The 22,619-nt window shown below is 39.8% G+C and overlaps 2 protein-coding genes across 8 annotated transcripts; one reads left to right on the top strand and one right to left on the bottom strand.

Annotated features, from left to right (window-relative positions):
* Positions 1 to 2,204: 2,204 nt before the first annotated feature.
* LOC110494659 (uncharacterized protein C3orf18 homolog) lies at positions 2,205 to 9,268 on the top strand. 4 transcript variants are annotated; one of them, XM_036950730.2, is made up of 6 exons: positions 2,222 to 2,596; positions 3,214 to 3,257; positions 5,416 to 5,891; positions 6,056 to 6,081; positions 7,528 to 7,642; positions 8,391 to 9,268. In XM_036950730.2, exons 3-6 carry the CDS (start codon positions 5,460 to 5,462, stop codon positions 8,469 to 8,471), a joined length of 654 nt encoding a protein of 217 aa, XP_036806625.2. In that variant the 5' UTR covers positions 2,222 to 2,596; positions 3,214 to 3,257; positions 5,416 to 5,459; the 3' UTR covers positions 8,472 to 9,268. The 4 variants fall into 4 exon arrangements, with proteins under 4 accessions (XP_036806626.2, XP_036806625.2, XP_036806627.2 ...); XM_036950732.2 differs by having other exon boundaries at positions 2,244 to 2,397; XM_036950731.2 differs by lacking the exon at positions 3,214 to 3,257 and having other exon boundaries at positions 2,205 to 2,596.
* An 812-nt stretch (positions 9,269 to 10,080) lies between these two features.
* LOC110494660 (uncharacterized) lies at positions 10,081 to 20,960 on the bottom strand. 4 transcript variants are annotated; one of them, XR_016488070.1, is made up of 7 exons: positions 20,856 to 20,947; positions 17,748 to 17,971; positions 17,150 to 17,233; positions 16,913 to 16,963; positions 14,845 to 14,996; positions 14,633 to 14,671; positions 12,472 to 14,069 (listed from the first exon to the last, which is right to left on the bottom strand). XR_016488070.1 is itself a non-coding variant. In XM_090206279.1 (6 exons), exons 2-6 carry the CDS (start codon positions 17,853 to 17,855, stop codon positions 13,965 to 13,967), a joined length of 387 nt encoding a protein of 128 aa, XP_090062405.1. In that variant the 5' UTR covers positions 17,856 to 17,971; positions 20,856 to 20,960; the 3' UTR covers positions 10,081 to 13,964. The 4 variants fall into 4 exon arrangements, 2 of the variants coding, with proteins under 2 accessions (XP_090062405.1, XP_021425599.1); XR_016488069.1 differs by lacking the exon at positions 20,856 to 20,947 and adding an exon at positions 20,622 to 20,847 and having other exon boundaries at positions 12,536 to 14,069; XM_090206279.1 differs by lacking the exon at positions 14,845 to 14,996 and having other exon boundaries at positions 10,081 to 14,069; positions 20,856 to 20,960.
* Between the last annotated feature and the right edge of the window lie 1,659 nt (positions 20,961 to 22,619).

Here is a 22,619-nt window from a genome sequence, read left to right as displayed (position 1 = left end):
GTTTGATTCTCAATCAGAGACAACGAACGACACATGCCACTGATTGAGAACCATACTAGGCCAAACACGTAGAAAATATAACATAGAAAAAAGAACATAGACAACCCACCACAACTCACGCCCTGACCAACCTAACATAAAGACATAAAACTAAGGTCAGAATGTGACAGAGGCACTGAGTTTGAAGGTATGCCTTGAAATACATCCACAGGTCCACCTCCAATTGACTCAAATGATGTCAATTAGCCTATCAGAAGCTTCTAAAGCCATGACATAATTTTCTGGAATTTTCCAAGCTGTTAAAAGGCACAGTCAATTTATTGTATGTAAACTTCTGACCCACTGGAATTGTGATACAGTGAATTATAAGTGAAATAATCTGCCTGTGAACAATTGTTGAAAAAATGACCTGTGTCATGCACAAAGTAGATGTCCAAACCGACTTGCCAAAACTATAGTTTGTTAACAAGACATCTGTGGAGTGGTTGAAAAACGAGTTTTAATGACTCCAACCTAAGTGTATGTAAACTTCCGACTTCAACTGTACATACTCTTACTATTTATTTTAGTAAATAATATAATGTTATCCACCATCAAAATTATATTCTGAATACTGCAATAAACAGTTATAGCTGATGAAAAATGTAAACAATGCTGTTATTCTACTGTCAAATTCCATATAGAATTGTATCAAACTGTACTGTTCTTACACAGTTGATAAGCTTTTTTTTGTGAAGATTCATTTTAGAATGAGAGACGTGAAAATCAAAGGCATTGTACTGTAACATGACATGTTAGGAGATTCATTTATAATAGGATTTCTGTCATCACTAGATGTCAGTGTTTTACCTTTTCAATGCCTTATTGCAATGATGTGATCCACCAGGACTCAGGTCGAGGTATTTTTTATTTCTACCGTTAATAGATACCAAACACCTAGAACTAATATATACCGATTCCACTAACGATGTTAAAGACATGCCTTCCTTCTATATTTCTATTTATTAAAAATACATCAAAGGAAATTGGATGACGAAGGCTGTCCAATTCTGTTTCTTATATACAGCTAGCTAGTAGTAATAGTCTTCCTAGTAGTCTTTCTTATTACTTGTTTTTGTGTCATCACAGGAAAAGGTACCTTTAACCGTAGCTTCCTGGGTCTAATGGCATTGGCCCATGAAAGAGCCAAAGGCTAAGATGCAAAGCTACGAGCTGCTTTCAACGTGTTTGACAAAGAGGTCAAGGGATATATCGAGTGGAATACACTGAAGTAAGCCTAACATTACCTACAGCATCTATTGCTTGGTTCCAGTTTAGAGACCTTTTTGCCCGTTTTTCCTCGCTATGAACTTAAATGAACTTTAAGAATCAGCTACAAACCACCTCTATTTGCAGGTACATTATGTGTTGATGACTGCATCAGAATCACTGAATGAGTTGGAGGCAGAGCAAATTATGGAGCCAGATAAAGATTGAGATGGAACCATCGACTATGAAGGTACGAGTAGACCAGTCTCTCAAAATTATATTCATTTTATCTCACTGAAACTAACCTGGATAAAAAAGTTTGAACAAATAACCTTAATTTAAAGCATCTGATTTTCTTCTCAAAATTATTGGTGGCCATGATGACTGCAGACTCCTTCAAAATGAGCTAAGTGAATCAAAGAAGCCAGAAATGAAGAGAGAACATTATTTTGGTCAGGGTTGACCGTGTTGGTTACTGTCCTGAACATAATGCTTCACCTGTTTTGATAATGTATTATAATAAAACAAGACAATTTCTCTCAAAATTGGTCCTCAAGTATGCAGATGTTTTCATTAAAATAAAGCTGTGGCTATTACTGCGTTGTGTGCTGACTGATTGAATTGAATTCTTATGGGTGACCTTTGGCGTAAAATATGGTATCTCATATGTATGATTTCTCAAAATTACAGTACTCAAACAAATCCTTACAACCTAACGGTACTATGAATGAAAAGGGCTTGATTGAAAGCGCATTTGCCTCACTGAAAATCCCCAGTCCGTTGCCTGTTAGAGGATGTGACATCATAGGGTTAATTTCCCCAGGCCAGCCACCCGGATATAATCATCCATCTTGGCCTGACAGCATCTGGTCTCCCCAACCATTAAATCCCATTCTCATCCCTATAAAGCCAGATTGACGGCTCAGAGAGCCAACGCCAGCTGCTGCTTTCACCCCAGCCGACCTATCACAGGAGGGATGGGGGAGGGAGCTTTTGATCACAGAGCTCTGTTTGCAGCATCCCTGGAGCAGCTACTGTTATCTAAAACATAAGGGCCAGGATAGGGGAACAGATCTAAAGAAGAGATAGACGGGGAATCATCTGGAATCATCCAGGGGTCTGGTTGCTTTGTGTGGAGTGGAGCAGGAGGTGAGAAGAAGTGTTTTCCATGTAAACACCCCCTCAGAAGGGATAAGCGGAGGAGCGGTAGAGAGAGGAGGAAGGGTAGAGATAGGAGGGGTAGAGAGAGGGGAAACGTTCCTTCTCCCTAGGATATTACCCCTCTATCTGGCTACCTACTATGGCTCCTTTAAAAAAAATAGTGGTAATCCCATCACATCAAGGAAAGGTAGGTACATACCCCTAACCTGGGAGGGCAATTCAGAGGAGCTTGCATGTCATGTTGGCAGGATTAAAAGCCAGACGTTTGCCGTATTTATACTTATTGACTTACAGAAGAATGATCACTGTGCAAAATTTCATGGTGTGAAAAGGACAATAAGAGATGATAAACTTGAGAAACATGCTATATTATGTAAATGTTATTTTGACTGTCTTTGTACTGTATTTGATCTCCAATTGGACAGTGACAAAGGCTGAGACTGGCTCTGGGTTGTGATTGGTTGAGATCTGGCACTGCACATGTTCCGCATTAGATGAATAAACAGACAGACAGCTGGCAGACTGCATTCTGAGGTGGGATCGGGGATGGCTCATGTGTCTTTGTTTTCACGGCTCGCTTCGAGGCAAGCAACACTGAACCATGCATGAGAGCACCAGCAGTTCCTGACGACTGTGTAATCTCGTTCTCCATAGCCAATTTGAGTAGGACCTTAAAACAGGTTCACAAGGCTGCGGGGCCAGACAGATGACCAGGACGCATACTCAGAGCCTGTGCCGATCAGCTGCCGGGTGTCTTAACTGACATTTTCAACCTCTCCCTAACCCAGTCTGTAATACTTACAGGTTTCAAGCAGACCACCATAGTCCCTGTGCCCAAGAACGCAAAGGTAACCTGTCTAAATGACTATTGCTTTGAACGGTCATTGCTCACATCAACTAAATGCTTTGAACGATTGCTCAAATCAACACCATCCTCCCAGACAACCTGGACCCACTCAAATTCACATACCACCCCAAGAGATCCCCAGATGACACAATTTATTTTGTACTCCACACTGCCCTCCCACCTGGACAAGAGGAACCCCTATGTGAGAATTCAGTTCATTGACTACAGCTCAGCTTTCAACACCATAGTCCTCTTCCAAGCACTATGGTGTTGTTCACCCACAACTGCGTGGCTGCGCACAACTCCAACACCATCATTAAGTTTACTGACGACATGACAGTGGTAGGTCTGATCACTGACGACAATGAAACCACCTATAGAGAGGTGGTCAGTGACCTGGCAGAGCGGTGCCAGGACAACAACCTCTCCCTCAATGTCAGCAAGACAAAGGAGCTGATTGTGGACTACAGGAAACGGACGGACGAGCACGCCCCCATCAACATTGACAGGGCTGCAGTGGAGCGGGTAGAGTGCTTCAAGTTCCTCTGCGTCCACATCAGTAAGGAATTAACATGGTCCACACACATCAACACAGTCATGAAGGAGGCTGAAAAGATTGGGCATGGCTCTCAGTTCCTCAAAAAGTTATACAGCTGCACCATTGAGAGCATCTTGACTGGCTGCATCAGTGTTTGGTATCGCAACTGCTTGGCATCTGACCACAAGGTGCTACAGAGGGTAGTGTGTACGGCCCAGTACATCACTGGGGCCGAGCTCCCTGCCATCCAGGACCTCTACACCAAGCAATGTCAGAGGAAGGCTAAAAATTGTCAAAGACCCCAGCCACCCAAATCACAGACTGTTCTGCAAGTGATACCAATGCACCAAGACTGGAACCAACAGGACCCTAAACAACTTCTACATCCAAGCCATAAGACTACTAAATAGTTAACCAAATAGCTACCCAAATATCTGCTTTGACCCTTTTTACACTAACTCTTTTGACTCATCACATAAGCTGCTGCTACTGTTTATTACCTATCCTGTTGCCTAGTCACTTTACCCCTACCTGAACATATCTACCTCAATTACCCCATACCCCTGCACATCGACTCGGTACTGGTACCATGTGTATATAGCCAAGATACCGTTACTCATTGTGTATTTACTCCTCGTGTTATAATTGTTTCTATATTTTTCTCTCTGCATTGTTGGGAAGGGCCCATAAGTAAGCATTTCACTGTTCGTGAAACAGTTCGTGATTTCACTGTTCGTACACGAACAGTGCACCATTGTTGTTTACAAAGCATGTGACAAATACAATTTTATTTTATTTGTGTGAGACTATACTAGATTGTATCATGTCTGCCATACTATTGTACATGGCAGAATTCAGCATGTAAATACACTGACCCTCTGGCTCACAGTTTAATGATATCTTATGAAGGCTTAATGAAGCCTACACTAGCCCTTTATAAGGTTTATATACTGTACATGCTTTATAAATACTATATAAAGGGTGGTGTGTGTGTGGTTGTGCAGTACTACTGTATGTGTGCAAACTTCGGAGCGACTGTGTAAACAGCACACCTTCTGACACATTGCCTAACAAAGTGTGCTGAATTTCTTAGGGTTGGTTTTCCTCTGTATTTTCTCTGCTATGTTCTGCCACCCTTTTCTCTGCTTCTGGTGCCCACATCCTGCCCACAACACCCACTGCTGCCCTGTCGGCACAACAGGTTCTGGGGTTTAATCTGATGGAACCAGGGGTGGGGACATATATGCTTTTACCTGTTTCTACAAATACACACTTCTACGAGGCGAACATCGTGTAATGTCATGAGCACTGTGGAAAAATACACACAATTATTTTGCATCTAGTTTAGTTTTTATGGAGGATGCACCTTGGTGCCAATTTATTTCAGTATTTCACAAAAAGATTAACACCTGACTGCTTTCAGTAGGTGATTAGAGGTTTTGCCTTGATCAGAATCAGAATGAAAGTGCCCTCCTGTTTGACACGTGTATTTCAGACCTCAAACATGCTACACACACACAAAACCAACCTACAACCAACCAAGCCATATGATATGCTATTGTAGTGTGCATAATATGTTTGTTTGTTTTCTGATCTGATGGTGTTAAATGATCTGTTTTAGGTTCTGCCTGGAGAGTGTGTTCTGGTGTACTCAATGCATTCCCAATGCTTCAGCAGACCTCAGTCCAGAGAGAGTCAACCTGTGGCTGTTGTGACACACCTGAGATACAGACAAGAGTCACATTGAGACAACCACAGCAGTGGGACACAAGACAACTCTCCACATTGCTTTGTTGTTTCCTCTTAGCTGAAACCATGGATATGACTACGGCCAAGACCACCGCAAGCTTTCTCTCCACTGTCTCCAGCACCTCCATGAACCCCATTCTCACTGTTACAACGGACGCCAGGATGGAACATGAGATGGTCACAGAGTCCAGGACAAAACTCATGACCACTAGCATTACTATAACAACAACCAATGAGACAAGCTTCAATGCCACCAAGCTGCCAGAGTTGGAGCTCGAGGGCTCTGAGATGGGCATGGTGTTGGTGCCCTTTGGCATCATCACTGTAATTGGCCTGACATTGGTCGTGGTAAGAAAGCAATCGCTTCAGTCACTACCTAGTTTCCATGCCCACAAAATATGTCTGTTTGTCACGACAGTGTACACAGTATGAATGAGTTTAATTTCCTCCTCTTATCTAATTAACAATGATATGTGTGACTCCCTGTGCCCCACCATGTCTCCCACTCCCAGATGCTGTATATCAGGAAACGGAAGAGGTGAGGAAGTTCCTTATTATATAAGAGTTGAAGTTATCAGCCAGATTTGTGAAAGGGAGGGCTACCTTCCCTGCATATCCAAATAATTATAGCATTAAGAGACAAATGTCAGTAATCTTTGTCCTAGAGAACCCAAAAGTTGAACGAGCTGACGTTAGCACAGAGGAGTCCCTGCCCATATTCTGAAAACCTATCTTAATCAAGTACCTTGATTAAATCCCACACCCCCTTCCCCTAAAAAATAAAAAAAGAATAACACTCACACTGTTCTTTTCCTACTAGCACTGACTATTTTATTGAGGAAAAATTGACTTACTATGATTATGATATGTGGTTGTCTCACATAGCTATATATTTATTTAATTGAAATTTTGAAACAAACAAAGAATACTTAGTAACAAAAATAATATGGCAACTACTGTCCAATGAAATAAAAAAGTATGAGGCAACGACTGTCTTCTGTTTTGGAGTGACAGCCAATTTAGTAATTCATACATTGTGCAATTCTGAGTTTTATAACGGCATCCAATAATTAATCTGCAAAGATTGTTATAAATTACATCTAATGCACAAAGTAAGGTCTTGGTTTTGTTTTGATAGATGACGTCACCATAGTGTAGGATAGGATGCAGCAGTTGGGTTACTAAATGATTTTGAATGGATATAGTAAAACCATTCTTAGATCTGTATAGTAACCCAAGCTTATAGTTAGGACTTTTTTTAATGCACTAACTGTAAGTCACTCTGGAAAAGAGCATCTTCTAAATGACCAACATTTAAAATGGAATGTGTTTCTAACTATTACTTTCCTCCTGCCCTGTGTTCACTGTAAGTATTACTTTCCTCCTGCCCTGTGTTCACTGTAACTATTGCTTTCCTCCTGCCCTGTGTTCACTGTAACTATTACTTTCCTCCTGCCCTGTGTTCACTGTAACTATTACTTTCCTCCTGCCTTGTGTTCACTGTAACTATTACTTTCCTCCTGCCTTGTGTTCACTGTAACTATTACTTTCCTCCTGCCCTGTGTTCACTGTAAGTATTACTTTCCTCCTGCCCTGTGTTCACTGTAAGTATTACTTTCCTCCTGCCCTGTGTTCACTGTAAGTATTACTTTCCTCCTGCCCTGTGTTCACTGTAACTATTACTTTCCTCCTGCCCTGTGTTCACTGTAACTATTACTTTCCTCCTGCCCTGTGTTCACTGTAACTATTACTTTCCTCCTGCCCTGTGTTCACTGTAACTATTACTTTCCTCCTGCCTTGTGTTCACTGTAACTATTACTTTCCTCCTGCCCTGTGTTCACTGTAAGTATTACTTTCCTCCTGCCCTGTGTTCACTGTAACTATTACTTTCCTCCTGCCCTGTGTTCACTGTAACTATTACTTTCCTCCTGCCCTGTGTTCACTGTAACTATTACTTTCCTCCTGCCCTGTGTTCACTGTTCAGACTGGAGAAGCTGAGGCACCAGCTGATGCCCATGTATAACTTTGATCCGGCAGAGGAACAGGATGACTTGGAACAGGAACTACTGGACCACAACCTCACAGGACCCAATAACAAGGTAGTATACGACAAAGGTCTGAAGCAGTGCCCAGGCTACACTCCCCTTTTCATTGACACTGATCCTCTACTGTAGATCTACGATGATACAAGTCTTGATGGTTACATTATGTTCAGACTCGTTTTTAATAACCCGCAGTGATCTATTGCTCACTGATCTACAGTTACTGGATCTCATCTATATTTATCTACAATGGATTCATACACACATGCACAACCTTTTCTACTACACTGGAGTGACACACACCTATACCCTCATTTCACATCTTCTCTCTGTGAGCCTAATACCATCAAGTTGTTGATTACTGCCTCATCACTCTCACCTCACTGCTCCTAAATGTCCCAAAAATGACTGATTTCCTAATTTTCCCCTTGTGATTGACATGACTAGGCTATGAATGTGATTATAAAAATGTGTGTGGCAGTACTGGTTTCCTTTACAGACGTGTCACTGACAAATACTACATAATTATCTCTTCCAAATTAACATACAGTAGATATCTTAAGTACTCAATTCACTTCTCCACCCATTGATTTGTTTCCCTAACGCTACATTACTAAAACAAATGTTATAAGCAATCACAGCAGTGGCAGATTCAATATTCATTGGTTACAAAATGAAAAATCAGTTCATATGACCACTTATGGCCATGGCATTACAAAGTTATGGTGGATGATTCTAGTATTACCATGGCAACTATTGTGTCTCACAGTTTTACCCCCCCCCCCCCCCCCCCCCCCCCCCCCAGACTCTCACGACCTCCCAGGGGATGACACAGAGGCCCAGTCGCCTGGTCTTCACAGACGTAGCCAACGGTCTCAATGCATAACTACACTCTTAAAGACATGAGAGGGGACTGGGGGACATGGGGAGGGGACTAGCTATTCCGTCATTGAGATATGTTGCTCAGGAAAAAAAGGAAAACTGGAATGAAGGCCATGGAAACATACTGATGTCTGGGGGATGTTTTTCAGGCTGGGCTATAAGGGAATTCTGATGTTTAAGTTGTAATGTAGTCATAGTTTAACTGTGAGGTTCTCCATCATTGTCATTAGTCCACATCGTTTACAGTTCTTAAATTGTCTCCAGTGACTATGGTGGGATATATGGGGAAATTAGGTGAACTTTATTGAACTAAGGATTTTGAACTGGTTGTTATTTGTTGCACAAATACTTCATGGGTTTTTGTTGGATCACTGTCTTTCTCTGTAGTTAAGTGATAGTGGTGGTAGAACTCCTACATCCATCTTCATTGAAAACTTAGTCTAGAATGTATTCATTTCCACATGTTCGTATTTTGCTGCTAAATGTAGACAACCACATTTGAGAAGAGCCTCCTCTAAAATGGTTATGCAAAAATGTTGACTTTTTACTGCTTCCATAATGGTGGTGGACTAGAGACTTGGAACAACAAGGGAATGGACATTCTACACATTGAAGAACTAAAACACGACATCAGGAGATCCGGAGGACAATGCCTGGGGTACTGTAACCCACCTAGTGTACATTACTGTACCCCTGTCCACACGTCCAAAATGTGTCTTTCAGCACTTCTGTCTCTATCGCCCCTTTGCCCTCAAAGTATTAGTATATTTCCTCTAAGTAATAAAGTATTAGTATACTTCCTCTAAGTAATAAAGTATTAGTATACTTCCTCTAAGTAATAAAGTATTAGTATACTTCCTCTAAGTAATAAAGTATTAGTATATTTCCTAAGTAATAAAGTATTAGTATATTTCCTCTAAGTAATAAAGTATTAGTATATTTATTCTAAGTAATAAAGTATTAGTATGTTTCCTCTAAGTAATAAAGTATTAGTATATTTCCTAAGTAATAAAGTATTAGTATATTTCTTCTAAGTAATAAAGTATTAGTATATTTATTCTAAGTAATAAAGTATTAGTATATTTCCTAAGTAATAAAGTATTAGTATATTTCTTCTAAGTAATAAAGTATTAGTATATTTATTCTAAGTAATAAAGTATTAGTATATTTCCTAAGTAATAAAGTATTAGTATATTTCTTCTAAGTAATAAAGTATTAGTATATTTATTCTAAGTAATAAAGTATTAGTATGTTTCCTCTAAGTAATAAAGTATTAGTATATTTCCTAAGTAATAAAGTATTAGTATATTTATTCTAAGTAATAAAGTATTAGTATATTTATTCTAAGTAATAAAGTATTAGTATATTTCCTAAGTAATAAAGTATTAGTATATTTCTTCTAAGTAATAAAGTATTAGTATATTTATTCTAAGTAATAAAGTATTAGTATGTTTCCTCTAAGTAATAAAGTATTAGTATGTTTCCTCTATAACAAGTAATAAAGCAGCAACATTGGTTTCTATACACTTAAAGATACAGTATTTAACCAACAGTATTTTGACAACCACTTATTGTGCTGCTACTTTTTGATGAATACATGACAGACGAACATAGCTATGTGATACTTTTATTGGTAACAGACTGACCAAGCAGCAACTCTACACTCATGCAAAAACACACCATAAAGCGAGACAGATCAGAAGCAAACTAAAAAACACCCTTTTGAGTTGTGTATTCAAGTTCAAATGGATTACATTGAAAATAAATCTTCATGAAGTACATGATCAAGGAGACTGAAATGAAAGGGACACATTTCCAAATGTTGCAAAAAAAAGATGAAAAGCTTAAAAACTGAAGATGTTACGAGATAACAGGACCCAACTACACTACTCAATATTTAAAAGCCCTTGTACATAAAGCATTACAACAAGCACATGACAAACTCCTAAGATATGTGTACTTATATATACACACACACACTGAATATACTGTATCTATTTCAGTAAGCTCGTAGAGCAACACTGTCAATATCATATAGACAGTGGATATCCTGACGTTGCTGAGGTATGAAGTTAGGTTAGGAGGCACTTTTACTGACATCACAATGCAGTACTTCAGGTTTATTTACCTGTACGATATGCTGTTATGAACCTAGTGAGATGAGTGGACAGCAGATATATGTTCTATAGGTCTCATAAGATCACATGGGACAAGTAAAGCTAAAATCAGTCAGCCACCCCTCTGGGACAGTGCTCAGTGCCAAAAACAGACTTGTTTCAGACGTAGTCCACATGGCAAACAGTAATTCCAGCCAAAGAGGTGAAGTAATAAGAAAAAGACAGAGTTTAGGTTAGAAACTTGCAACTGACAGAAAAAGAACGTATGTGGACTTGTCCACCCTCTACAGAAATACATTACAGGAAGAGCCCAAAAAACGAAATGTTAACTTTTATCTCACTATTTCATGTCTCACATGTCACTGACAACAATTCATCAAATGGTATGGTTGTTCATCTAACATCTGCAGTGTGAATGTGAGAACATGAAATGAAATGATGACGTATCTTATGTAAAAAGCTAAGAGGGGAACACGTAAGGGTTCACAGAGGTTGTGAGAACAAATAAAACATAAGTAAAAACTACAGCAAACAGTAAAATATTGGGTCATTTTGAACCCAGGTACTGTAGATAGACCCATTCTCAAGACAGGCATTTCCTTAGAGCCAAAGGCTAAAGGCTTCTGCTGGGATTCACTTAAAGAGTCTGTCAGCATGGAAGTGGGAGGGAGAGTGTGAGGCTAGCGGGTACAGTACGTATGGGAGTATCCTGAGTAGGTATGTGTGTGTGTGTTCGGTTTTTTTGGTATGGGGAGAGGCTATAAGAGTTCTCTGATTTCCGTGACTGAGGTAGACTGAAAGGTAAAGGGACTGAGGTGAGTTGAGGTCTGAATGAGGTTTGTGTGTCAAGTCATATTGTGAATGTCAAAAAACAAATCAGAAATACACAATAAAATAGAATAATATCATAACTGAGTAGAATGATATGTTCCTGAATAGCTAAATGCATAGCTACATTAAGGCAAAATACCTGAGGTTTTAATGAGTGTATTGAGAAGATAAAGGTAAATACAAAACCTGAGTGTGGTCCGATGTCATGTCAATTGGACACTGTTGAGTTTAGACTTATTTCTGCTCATGTTAATGGTCCGATGTCATGTCAATTGGACACTGTTGAGTTTAGACTTATTTCTGCTCATGTTAATGGTCCGATGTCATGTCAATTGGACACTGTTGAGTTTAGACTTATTTCTGCTCATGTTAATGGTCCGATGTCATGTCAATTGGACACTGTTGAGTTTAGACTTATTTCTGCTCATGTTAATGGTCCGATGTCATGTCAATTGGACACTGTTGAGTTTAGACTTATTTCTGCTCATGTTAATGGTCCGATGTCATGTCAATTGGACACTGTTGAGTTTAGACTTATTTCTGCTCATGTTAATGGTCCGATGTCATGTCAATTGGACACTGTTGAGTTTAGACTTATTTCTGCTCATGTTAATGGTCCGATGTCATGTCAATTGGACACTGTTGAGTTTAGACTTATTTCTGCTCATGTTAATGGTCCGATGTCATGTCAATTGGACACTGTTGAGTTTAGACTTATTTCTGCTCATGCTAATGGTCCGATGTCATGTCAATTGGACACTGTTGAGTTTAGACTTATTTCTGCTCATGCTAATGGTCCGATGTCATGTCAATTGGACACTGTTGAGTTTAGACTTATTTCTGCTCATGCTAATGGTCCGATGTCATGTCAATTGGACACTGTTGAGTTTAGACTTATTTCTGCTCAGGTTAATGGTCCGATGTCATGTCAATTGGACACTGTTGAGTTTAGACTTATTTCTGCTCATGTTAATGGTCCGATGTCATGTCAATTGGACACTGTTGAGTTTAGACTTATTTCTGCTCATGTTAATGGTCCGATGTCATGTCAATTGGACACTGTTGAGTTTAGACTTATTTCTGCTCATGTTAATGGTCCGATGTCATGTCAATTGGACACTGTTGAGTTTAGACTTATTTCTGCTCATGCTAATGGTCCGATGTCATGTCAATTGGACACTGTTGAGTTTAGACTTATTTCTGCTCATGCTAATGGTCCGATGTCATGTCAATTGGACACTGTTGAGTTTAGACTTATTTCTGCTCATGCTAATGGTCCGATGTCATGTCAATTGGACACTGTTGAGTTTAGACTTATTTCTGCTCAGGTTAATGGTCCGATGTCATGTCAATTGGACACTGTAGAGTTTAGACTTATTTCTGCTCATGTTAATGGTCCGATGTCATGTCAATTGGACACTGTTGAGTTTAGACTTATTTCTGCTCAGGTTAATGGTCCGATGTCATGTCAATTGGACACTGTTGAGTTTAGACTTATTTCTGCTCATGTTAATGGTCCGATGTCATGTCAATTGGACACTGTTGAGTTTAGACTTATTTCTGCTCATGCTAATGGTCCGATGTCATGTCAATTGGACACTGTTGAGTTTAGACTTATTTCTGCTCATGCTAATGGTCCGATGTCATGTCAATTGGACACTGTTGAGTTTAGACTTATTTCTGCTCATGCTAATGGTCCGATGTCATGTCAATTGGACACTGTTGAGTTTAGACTTATTTCTGCTCATGTTAATGGTCCGATGTCATGTCAATTGGACACTGTAGAGTTTAGACTTATTTCTGCTCATGTTAATGGTAATGTAAAATTTATTCCCATTCAAATATATATCTAACAAAATATCCCTGTGTTTCATCACAATCAGGACAGACATAACGTAAATTGGGCCACTCCTCTTGTCCCAGTAGTCGCTGTTTGAAATGCATCCTTTTCTTTTGAAAACCCTTCCCCACCATCATCATCATCACCACCACCACATACACGCACACACGTACGTGCTCACACACATGCACGCACGCACACACAAACACACAGCATCAACCAATCTCGTTCATGAGAAAGGGTTTGGGCAGTCAAACTGAATTGTTGCTCGCATTGCCCAAATCCTTAGTAATCAATCAACTGACCAAAGCTATGTCCATCATTGACCCAGCCTCAGGACTGGATAGACTCCAGGCACAATATCCCAACCAGGCCTACTGTTCTACAAAGCAGGGCTATTATCTGTTGTTTTAGATCCTCATGACAGTGGAGGTTGGATTATACACTCTTAGAAAAAAAGGTGCTATCTAGAACCTAAAAGGGTTATTTGGCTGTCCCCATAGAACTCTTATTGTTTGCATGTAGAACCCACAAAAGGTTCTACATGGAACTTAAAAATGTTCTACCTTGAACCAAAAAGTGTTCTACCTTGAACCAAAAGGGTTCTCCTATGGGGACAGACAAAGAACCCTTTTGGAACCCTTTTTTTCTAAGAGTATACACCTCTTCGTCTCTGCCCAAACCTTGAGGTAGTACTGTGGCACATTGTCTATTCCCCCTCTGCTTCTTCCTGGGCTGGAGAGTGAGATGGTGAAGCCTCAGTGGGTAAAGACTGTGACTGTGAGGGGCCCTCCTCGGTTTCTTCTGAAGGACCCTGTGAAAAGACACAAAAATACAGACATTAGTATGTACATGAATGTGTGAGAGTGTGAGAGTGAGTGCTTGCGTGTGCATGTGTTTGTGTAATGAGTAATGATATACTTGTATGAGTGTGTAAACGAGTGATTCTTTACATGTGGGGAAATAGGTCTGTACGCGAGACCAAGAAATGCTAGGGAGAAGATGGTTATGTCAGGAAACCAAGAAGAAAGGGGAAGAGAGCGGTTATATCAGGTTTCCCCGCTCAGCATTGACTCATTCGCATGTCTGTGTCTGAAAAAGGGAGTCTGTCTTTGGTTTCAGTTCTTAATGTGTTTTAACTTCTTTGAAACTTGGTTCTGCAGTGAAGATTGTGATAAGATGGATGAGGAAGTTGAATGACATTGGCCTCTTTTTGTGCCAGTGTTGGTGTAATCCATTGATTCTCTGAAAGAAGGTGCTATTTGAACGGAAGTTCATATTCATCCTCCATGAAAGTAATGCTCAAGTACAATAGGTAAGAGGATCATTTGAAGAATAAAAACATAATATGACCTATTATGGTGTACTCCTTCTTACCTGCTGTTCCTGGACAACTTCTGGAACTACTTTCTGAGGCTTTGGAGAAGAATAAAAGTGAGAGAAAAAGAAGAGAGAAAGGTTGTTCAATCAATCAGTCAAACTCTCCATTGCACAATGCAGGCCAGCAGTCGACAACTTCAATCGTCAAGGGCTGCAACGTTTTACTTTTAATCAGTGAATGATTTAGACCAGGACTATTCAACTCTTACCCTACAAGGTCCGGAGCCTGATGGTTTTCTGTTCTAAATGATCATTCATTTAAAGGGGAACAACGAAAAGCAATGGGTCTGGCTTCGAGGTCCAGAGTTGAGTTTGAGGGATTTGGACCAACGATGGGCAACTCAGTCGGGATCTCAAATTACTGTTGAGAGTTTGAATAGCAGAATACACAAGGTGCAATTTCAAAATGTGGTTGTGCATCAGCAGTTTTTATCTTGTTATGTCAGCCACTGACAGTCACTCAATTAGCCCATGTCTGCAAAAAAAATTGATTGGTGAGTCAGCCTAAACTTACCGACCAGGGGGTCCCCATTGATTTTGTTAGTCACTCTCACTCAGATATCATATCCTCCCCACGAGGGGAATTTCACTTAGGGCCACCAAAAGTCTAGGACTGGTTCTGACTGCATGTGTTGGTATGGTTGAGGGTAAGCAGACCCGCGAGCCATTGCGGCCCTCATGATTAGTTCAGATTTTTTTTTGTGGCCCCCACCCCCATCAAAGTTACCATCCCTGATTCAGACCTAGGACACCAGGTTAGGGAATTCTCTTGCCAATCACTGACACAAATCAGGAAAAACAGAGGGCACTACTGCCCTTAAATCATAAAAGTATAAGCCGTTGGAGGGCTACTGTTACAAGATGGTCATACCATGGATCATTTAGCTATTCTAGGACCCCTTTAGGTATACATTTTTGTTGTTGTTGCTCACAGCCCAATTGCTCACAGCCCATATAAACACATTTTTATTTTTATTTAACTAGGCAAGTCAGTTAAGAACAAATTCTTATTTACAATGACGGCCTACCGGGGAACAATGGGTTAACTGCCTTGTTCGGGGGCAGAACGACAGATCTTTACCTTGTCAGCTCGGGGTTCGATCTAGCAACCTTTCGGTTACTGGCCCAACGCTCTAACCACTAGGCTATCTGCCACCCCCTAAACGACAAAACAGACAGTACAAAAATAAATCATAAGGAATAAGGTTTTGAAGTGTCTGTCCTATATCTAGGAGATATTTATTTATTTTTTATTTTACCTTTATTTAACCAGTTAAGAACAAATTCTTATTTTCAATGACGGCCTGGGAACAGTGGGTTAACTGCCTGTTCAGGGGCAGAACGACAGATTTGTACCTTGTCAGCTCGGGGGTTTGAACTCACAACCTTCCGGTTACTAGTCCAACGCTCTAACCACTAGGCTACCCTGCCGCCCCATATAAGAAAGCTCAGGAAATATATATTTCAATTTTGGACACACGGTTAACCCCTTTTTTGGAGGGCACAAAACTACTTCCATACTTTCATTCATTTTTGATAATGGTACCTGGTTACCATCAGAGTCCCGTGACACTTATGGGGGTTGTAGAGCAAAACGGAGAACAACATCGTGTTTGTGAGTCTCCTCTTTCCATAGTGGGGTCATATTAGTTTGTAGCCCAAACGGTTTGGACGCTACAGACAGAAGTTGGCACATCGTCTCTATCGACTTCAGATGACTCCTGTGAGGCTTCTGGGGGTTGTAGAGCAAAATGGAGAAACCGTTCAGACACGACAGACGTTTTTTGTGAGAAGACCAATTTTCAGAATGTCTCCTGGTCTGACAAACAGAGCTTTAGCTCTGCCACTTTTCACAACAGATGCGGAACGCCGACATAGGTGGTTGCGTTTGATATAGATGCAGCCCATGCAAATATATATATATATCTCTAGCTTAAACAGACTCTTATGGTTATTTTAAGGCAGCACTTACCAAACTTGGTCCTGGGGAGCCCAAAGGGTGTTTATTTTGTTTTTTGCCCGAGCACTACACAGCTGATTCAAATAATCAATTAATCATCAAGCTTTGATAATTTAAATCAGCTGTGTGGAAGAAAAAAAAAGTGCACCCCTTGGGGACCCCAGGACCGAGTTTGTGAAACACTGCCTTAAGGACTGAAGTTGTGCATTCCTAGGATACAAAGAGAGATAGGAGTCTAGGGGCGTACATTTGAGGCGCATATCAGTAGGCCTCATTACATGTGTGTGCTTGAGTGAGTGTGTACGTTAGCCTCATACCCATTTCCTTGGCCGGCCCCTTGGTCTTCTCTCCCCGACAGGCTCTACTTCCTGACACAGAAAGGATGGAGGATAAAGCAGATGATTGTATTGTTTATTATATACACAAAATGTCTACTCACAACCCTATTCCTACAGTTGATATTTTCTGTTCAGCTCCTCTGCCTAGTTGGATTCTTTGTTTTTATTGCATATTTCATGTTAACGATATCCATGAACATGAGAAGATGATCTTACCTTGGGTGTGGCACGAGGGCCTTTGTTCTTGCTTCCTCTGGGTCGTCCTCTCGGCCTCTTTGGAGTTGGGGGGCCAGTGGGCTCCTGGGGAGAGATGAAGCGAAATCAGGAACTGCTATGGTTATCACTCCGACTCTTTCCATAGCCAAAGCAGCTGTGACCCACTCTATTCAATAACATTGTATAGAAAAACCTATGCCAGACTACAGTTGTTAAAATGTGCATTTGGGTTGCTGCTTATGACAGGGTGATATATTTCAGTTATTGTGTCATATACAGATTTAGGATCTTAATTTGATCACCCTGTTACAGGAGAATGTTCCTACAATGCAGGACATTTTTGTGTATTTGATTTTTAAAAAGGCTTCTGAAGTTTGTAATTTCCACTTAGAAATTTCAGACTTCATTTTCCCTTACGAAAAATGTATCAACCCATATAAAATGTTTCATTAATTATAATCCACATAATTATTCACATTTCCTGTTGCTGCAGGATTATTTTCCTGCTCATCAAACTAGCTCAAATTAAGATCCTACATCTGCAGGGTCCTGTACAGTGTATGAAGTATGTATGTGGAGGGTTCTGTGGTGGTCCAACCTCCTGTTGTTTCCGTGGGCGACCCCGGCCCCTGCGTGGAGGTGTAGAGTTAGGTGATTGGGCCACGCCTGGCTGTGGTGACGGCTCCTTGGTCCCGCTGTTGCTCATCCCTGTGTCTGTCAACCAGCGCAGTAAGATGGGGCTGTGGGCATGGATGCCCAGAGCTCAGGCCTCAGGGCAAAGGGTTAGGGAGTGGCAGACTTGAACGGCAGGGGGTAGGACACCTGGGAAGTAGAAGGGGGGCTCAGGTTAGCTAGTCAGTGTTGGGCGATCTCTTTCTAGTAGGCCTATTGTAAAGACATATATAGTTTATACTATCGTGCATAATCTTTGTATTGTTCCAATGTGACTGGGGGCTGGACAAGTTGATACAAATACACTTTCCTCCTCTCACTCTGAACCTCATAAAATCATTATGAAAGGCCACACTGCTTTCGTCTTGCAGTGTCACAGAGCAAGAGTGAGAGCTGCTTTATAAAAGCCTTTGCACCAGCCATTGCAGGTTCATCTGAACACAGACAGGGGTTTGGCATACATAGAGAAACATTATCTCAGTCTGCAGTAACTATAAGTAGCAGAGATATTCACAACTCAGTATCCCATTCAACGTTTAGATCTAATCCATCCAGTCTGTACCGGTTATTATTGGTTATCTACTGTATGTCTGTGAGGCTGTATATATAGGCTATATGCCTGCTTGTTGAGATATTTGTTAGATTATGTGAGTATACAGTGCTTTCAACATGGGCTTCTCAGTTACTTTGTACTTGAGTTCATATGTGCCTTTAATCTAATATCACCTTCCAAATTGAATACTGTATCACCTTCCAAATCAAATATCACCTTCCAAATTGAATACTGTATCACCTTCCAAATCAAATATCACCTTCCAAATTGAATACTGTATCACCTTCCAAATCAAATATCACCTTCCAAATCAAATATCACCTTCCAAATCAAATACCACCTTCCAAATCAAATACCACCTTCCAAATCAAATACCACCTTCCAAATCAAATACCACCTTCCAAATCAAATACCACCTTCCAAATCAAATACCACCTTCCAAATCAAATACCACCTTCTAAATCAAATACCACCTTCTAAATCAAATACCACCTTCTAAATCAAATACCACCTTCTAAATCAAATACCACCTTCTAAATCAAATACCACCTTCCAAATCAAATACCACCTTCCAAATCAAATACCACCTTCTAAATCAAATACCACCTTCCAAATCAAATATCACCTTCCAAATCAAATACCACCTTCTAAATCAAATACCACCTTCTAAATCAAATACCACCTTCTAAATCAAATATCACCTTCTAAATCAAATATCACCTTCCAAATCAAATATCACCTTCCAAATCAAATACCACCTTCTAAATCAAATACCACCTTCTAAATCAAATATCACCTTCCAAATCAAATATCACCTTCCAAATCAAATACCACCTTCTAAATCAAATACCACCTTCTAAATCAAATACCACCTTCCAAATCAAATATCACCTTCCAAATCAAATATCACCTTCCAAATCAAATACCACCTTCCAAATCAAATACCACCTTCTAAATCAAATACCAACTTCTAAATCAAATATCACCTTCCAAATCAAATACCACCTTCCAAATCAAATACCACCTTCTAAATCAAATACCAACTTCTAAATCAAATATCACCTTCCAAATCAAATACCACCTTCTAAATCAAATACCACCTTCTAAATCAAATACCACCTTCCAAATCAAATATCACCTTCCAAATCAAATATTGTCTGCACTTTGCATACAGATATTGGAGGCTAAAATCCAGTACTAAATATTGTGCTGCTACACAGGTTACTTTTGTTTATTTCACTAATAACTAAAAACTAGAGGGATTAAAGGACACTTAATTGATTTGAATGATGTAATTCTGCATTTCATTCCTTCATTAATTAATTAATTGTGTTGTTAATTTTGACTGATTATAGAAACATGTAGAACATAATCAGAATTCCAAGATCAAGCTCATGTACAGACCAATCAAAAAGGAGATACATCTTGTTGCATTGATATACACTGTAGCTTTTCTTTACCAACAAAAGCATTTAAGTAGGAAGTTGGGAGTTGAATTTGTCTGTCTGCAGGAGTAGGCTACAATGTTTTTAAACACAGGTGAAGTCTATGAACAGATACTTTGCATAGCAGGAGACGATGCGTTTAACTATGTTGCTGGCAGTGAACTAGGAGGACTGAATGTACTTTTTCCATATGGGCGGCAACTGCAACCATAAAAACACATTCTGTGCATTCTTTTAAAACTACCAAAATGTGTGTCAGGCAGCCTACATTCAAACTGTCACGTCTCTTATGTTATACTACTTGATTTAAAAGGCGCCACTTACCAACATAAAATATAGGTTAGAGCAGTGGTATGGTGTCCAATGGAGCAGGACTAACATTGGGCTATAAGAACGATACAGTAGATCACACAAAAGAAAAGTAAACTATTTGTGCATTTTTATCTTTATAGCATAGTCTATATAGTAGACCTACACTGCATCGTCAATACATGTTTAATCGGGACATTCAATTAATTTTACATAATTATTACATAACCTGTATGAGTTTATTTTAATTTACAGCCGGCGCGAAAGCCATGTGTTTACAGCAGAAGATGCAGGGAGAGAGCAAATAATATCGAATCGAAGGACAGCAGTTTGTCTGCGGGTAACCGTTGTACTTAATCTGAATGATCTGAATACACGATTGAGTAGTAACATATTAATTTAATTGAAGAGAAAAATATCAACAATGTTATTGTACAAAAATAAACGATAGCCTGTAGGCAGGCCTATAGGAAGGGTAAAATGCTTCACCTACCTTGCTCCCACCAGCTGGTTTTATTGTTAAACTAGACTACCTAATAAAAACACCGATGGAATTGTAGGAAAGTTTACTATTCAGTCTATATTTTATTCTTACGATTTCTTAATCTTACAGACAGTTCCTTGAATAAAGTTTATCTTGGAATGAACTAACAATATGTATCTTTCTTTCTTTCTCTCTCCCCCTCCCTCCTTTCCTCTATCTCACTCAGTCTGTGTGTGATCTTACGTTTGTCTGTCGTATCCTCGTAGTCACGAATACCCCAGTTGAAGTATGATGGGGGTTGGAGCTGGATCATATAGGAACATTGCATACTTTCTCTACCATAGAGGAGGGGTGAAACAGTCGAACACGCCCCTTGCTCATTGGACCACCCACTTGTGAGTGATGGGCATCATACAGATGTAGGATCTTAATTTGATCAAACTGTTGCAGGAGAACTTTCCTGCAATTCAGGACATTTTCAACTTGAACTTTTCTGCAATGCATTACATTTTAAACTTGTACTGTATTAACAAGTCTTCTGAAGTTTGTTATTTCCACTTTGACATTTCAGACTTGATTTTCCATTATGAAAAATGTATCAACCCCTACAAAAATGTCCAATAATTATAATCCACGTAATTATTCACATTTCCTGTTGCTGCATGATTATTTTCCTGTTGTATCGACCTGGCTCAAATTAAGATCTTACATCTGTAGGCTACACTACACTCAGAGGGTTCTACATAGAACCCAAAAGGGTTCTACCTGGAGCCAAAAAGGGTTCTTCAAAGGGTTATCCTATGGGGACAGCCGAAGAACCCCTTTGGAACTCTGTTTTCAAAAAGTGTAGCTGTAGATACTGCAGATCATACAGTTACAGTACCATGAAAATAGGTCCGTAAACAATTGCTTAACCTGCGTTATTCTGTGTGTGGAATGGACTTCAAAACAAGAATTCGAGCTAATATGTTAAAGTTTGTTTACTCAACAAACTGCTGAAGTGACCTAAATTCAGTGCTTAATTTGAGCCGGATCTTGCCGGAACAGGATCCGGCACCTCCGTTTTGGACTGTTTTGTCACGGAACCTATTTGGCCAAATCCGGTACCTCTCCTGGCATGAAAAATAATGTAAACTTTTTGCATTGTAAAAACTAGAATAAAAGTGATCAAAGTTAATTCGATTTACCTCTTAATTCTCCTGTCCCCACAAAAAAACAATGTGAAAAATGTGATTTTCAGCCCGGGAAGGCCAAATAATTTTGCCACAGAGGATCAATAACTTGCCTAGCTGTGGATTGTAGCCCAATAACAAGGAATAGCCTACAGTCCGGAATGAACAAGACATCTGTCAGTGAAAAAACAGCAGGCAGGCAAAACAGGTCTTTCACAATATTTCAAATACAGTCGAGGGAAAACACAGGTTTGGAAATAGAAGACTATGCTGTAGGCTAGAAAAATATTTGATCAACTTCCAAATATTGTTTTACAAATGAGAGAGAGATAGAGGCTTTCGGCACGAGCTCACCGGCCATCACTAGCAAGTGAGCTGCTCATCATTGGGTGAGTCAGTGAAACTGGAAAGCACTTTTAGGATTATAATTTCCTTCTCATATTGTAGCCTACAATATTTGTCTCCACACACTAAGGCCTAGGCTATTGATGGATTCAAGACAAGGTCATTTTTATTGATCTCAGATTCTTAGTTTGTCAGTGTCAAAGTAGCCTGCCATTTCGATCATTTGTGTGGTATTAAAAAATATTCGGACAAAGTCTCCAGTCATGTAAAATTATGTAGAATTGTATGACATGCGTTTATAAAAGGCCAACACTTTTCCAGACCCTAGGCTACTAAAAATGTACCCCATGTGTGCAACTTCTGTAAGTGCCTTCACTCTACTGCTCTATGGTAACTTTTTCCCTCATGTGTTCCGGTACCTCAGAACTCCACAAGTCACACCCCTCTTGCGCTCACTTTTTGTTCCAGCACCTCCCGATTAAAAAATGAA

This window comes from Oncorhynchus mykiss, chromosome 17 (assembly GCF_057628025.1).
Source record: "Oncorhynchus mykiss isolate SJ-2025 chromosome 17, ASM5762802v1, whole genome shotgun sequence".
Classification (NCBI taxonomy): Eukaryota; Metazoa; Chordata; class Actinopteri; order Salmoniformes; family Salmonidae; genus Oncorhynchus; species Oncorhynchus mykiss.
Note: the sequence above shows the minus strand (reverse complement) of the source record. Positions and strands in the feature narration are given on the sequence as shown.

What these genes read in the sequence shown, in the direction of transcription:
- LOC110494659 (XM_036950731.2), top strand. Translation starts at nt 5,460, where the DNA reads ATGCTTCAGCAGACCTCAGTCCAGAGAGAGTCAACCTGTGGCTGTTGT. An exon ending in TTGGCCTGACATTGGTCGTG is followed by an intron (nt 5,892 to 6,055) that starts GTAAGAAAGCAA and finishes TCCCACTCCCAG; the next exon opens with ATGCTGTATATCAGGAAACG. An exon ending in TATATCAGGAAACGGAAGAG is followed by an intron (nt 6,082 to 7,527) that starts GTGAGGAAGTTC and finishes TTCACTGTTCAG; the next exon opens with ACTGGAGAAGCTGAGGCACC.
- LOC110494660 (XM_090206279.1), bottom strand. Translation starts at nt 17,855, where the DNA reads ATGAGCAACAGCGGGACCAAGGAGCCGTCACCACAGCCAGGCGTGGCC. An exon ending in GCCCACGGAAACAACAGGAG is followed by an intron (nt 17,234 to 17,747) that starts GTTGGACCACCA and finishes ATCTCTCCCCAG; the next exon opens with GAGCCCACTGGCCCCCCAAC. An exon ending in AAGTTGTCCAGGAACAGCAG is followed by an intron (nt 14,070 to 14,632) that starts GTAAGAAGGAGT and finishes GTCTTTTCACAG; the next exon opens with GGTCCTTCAGAAGAAACCGA.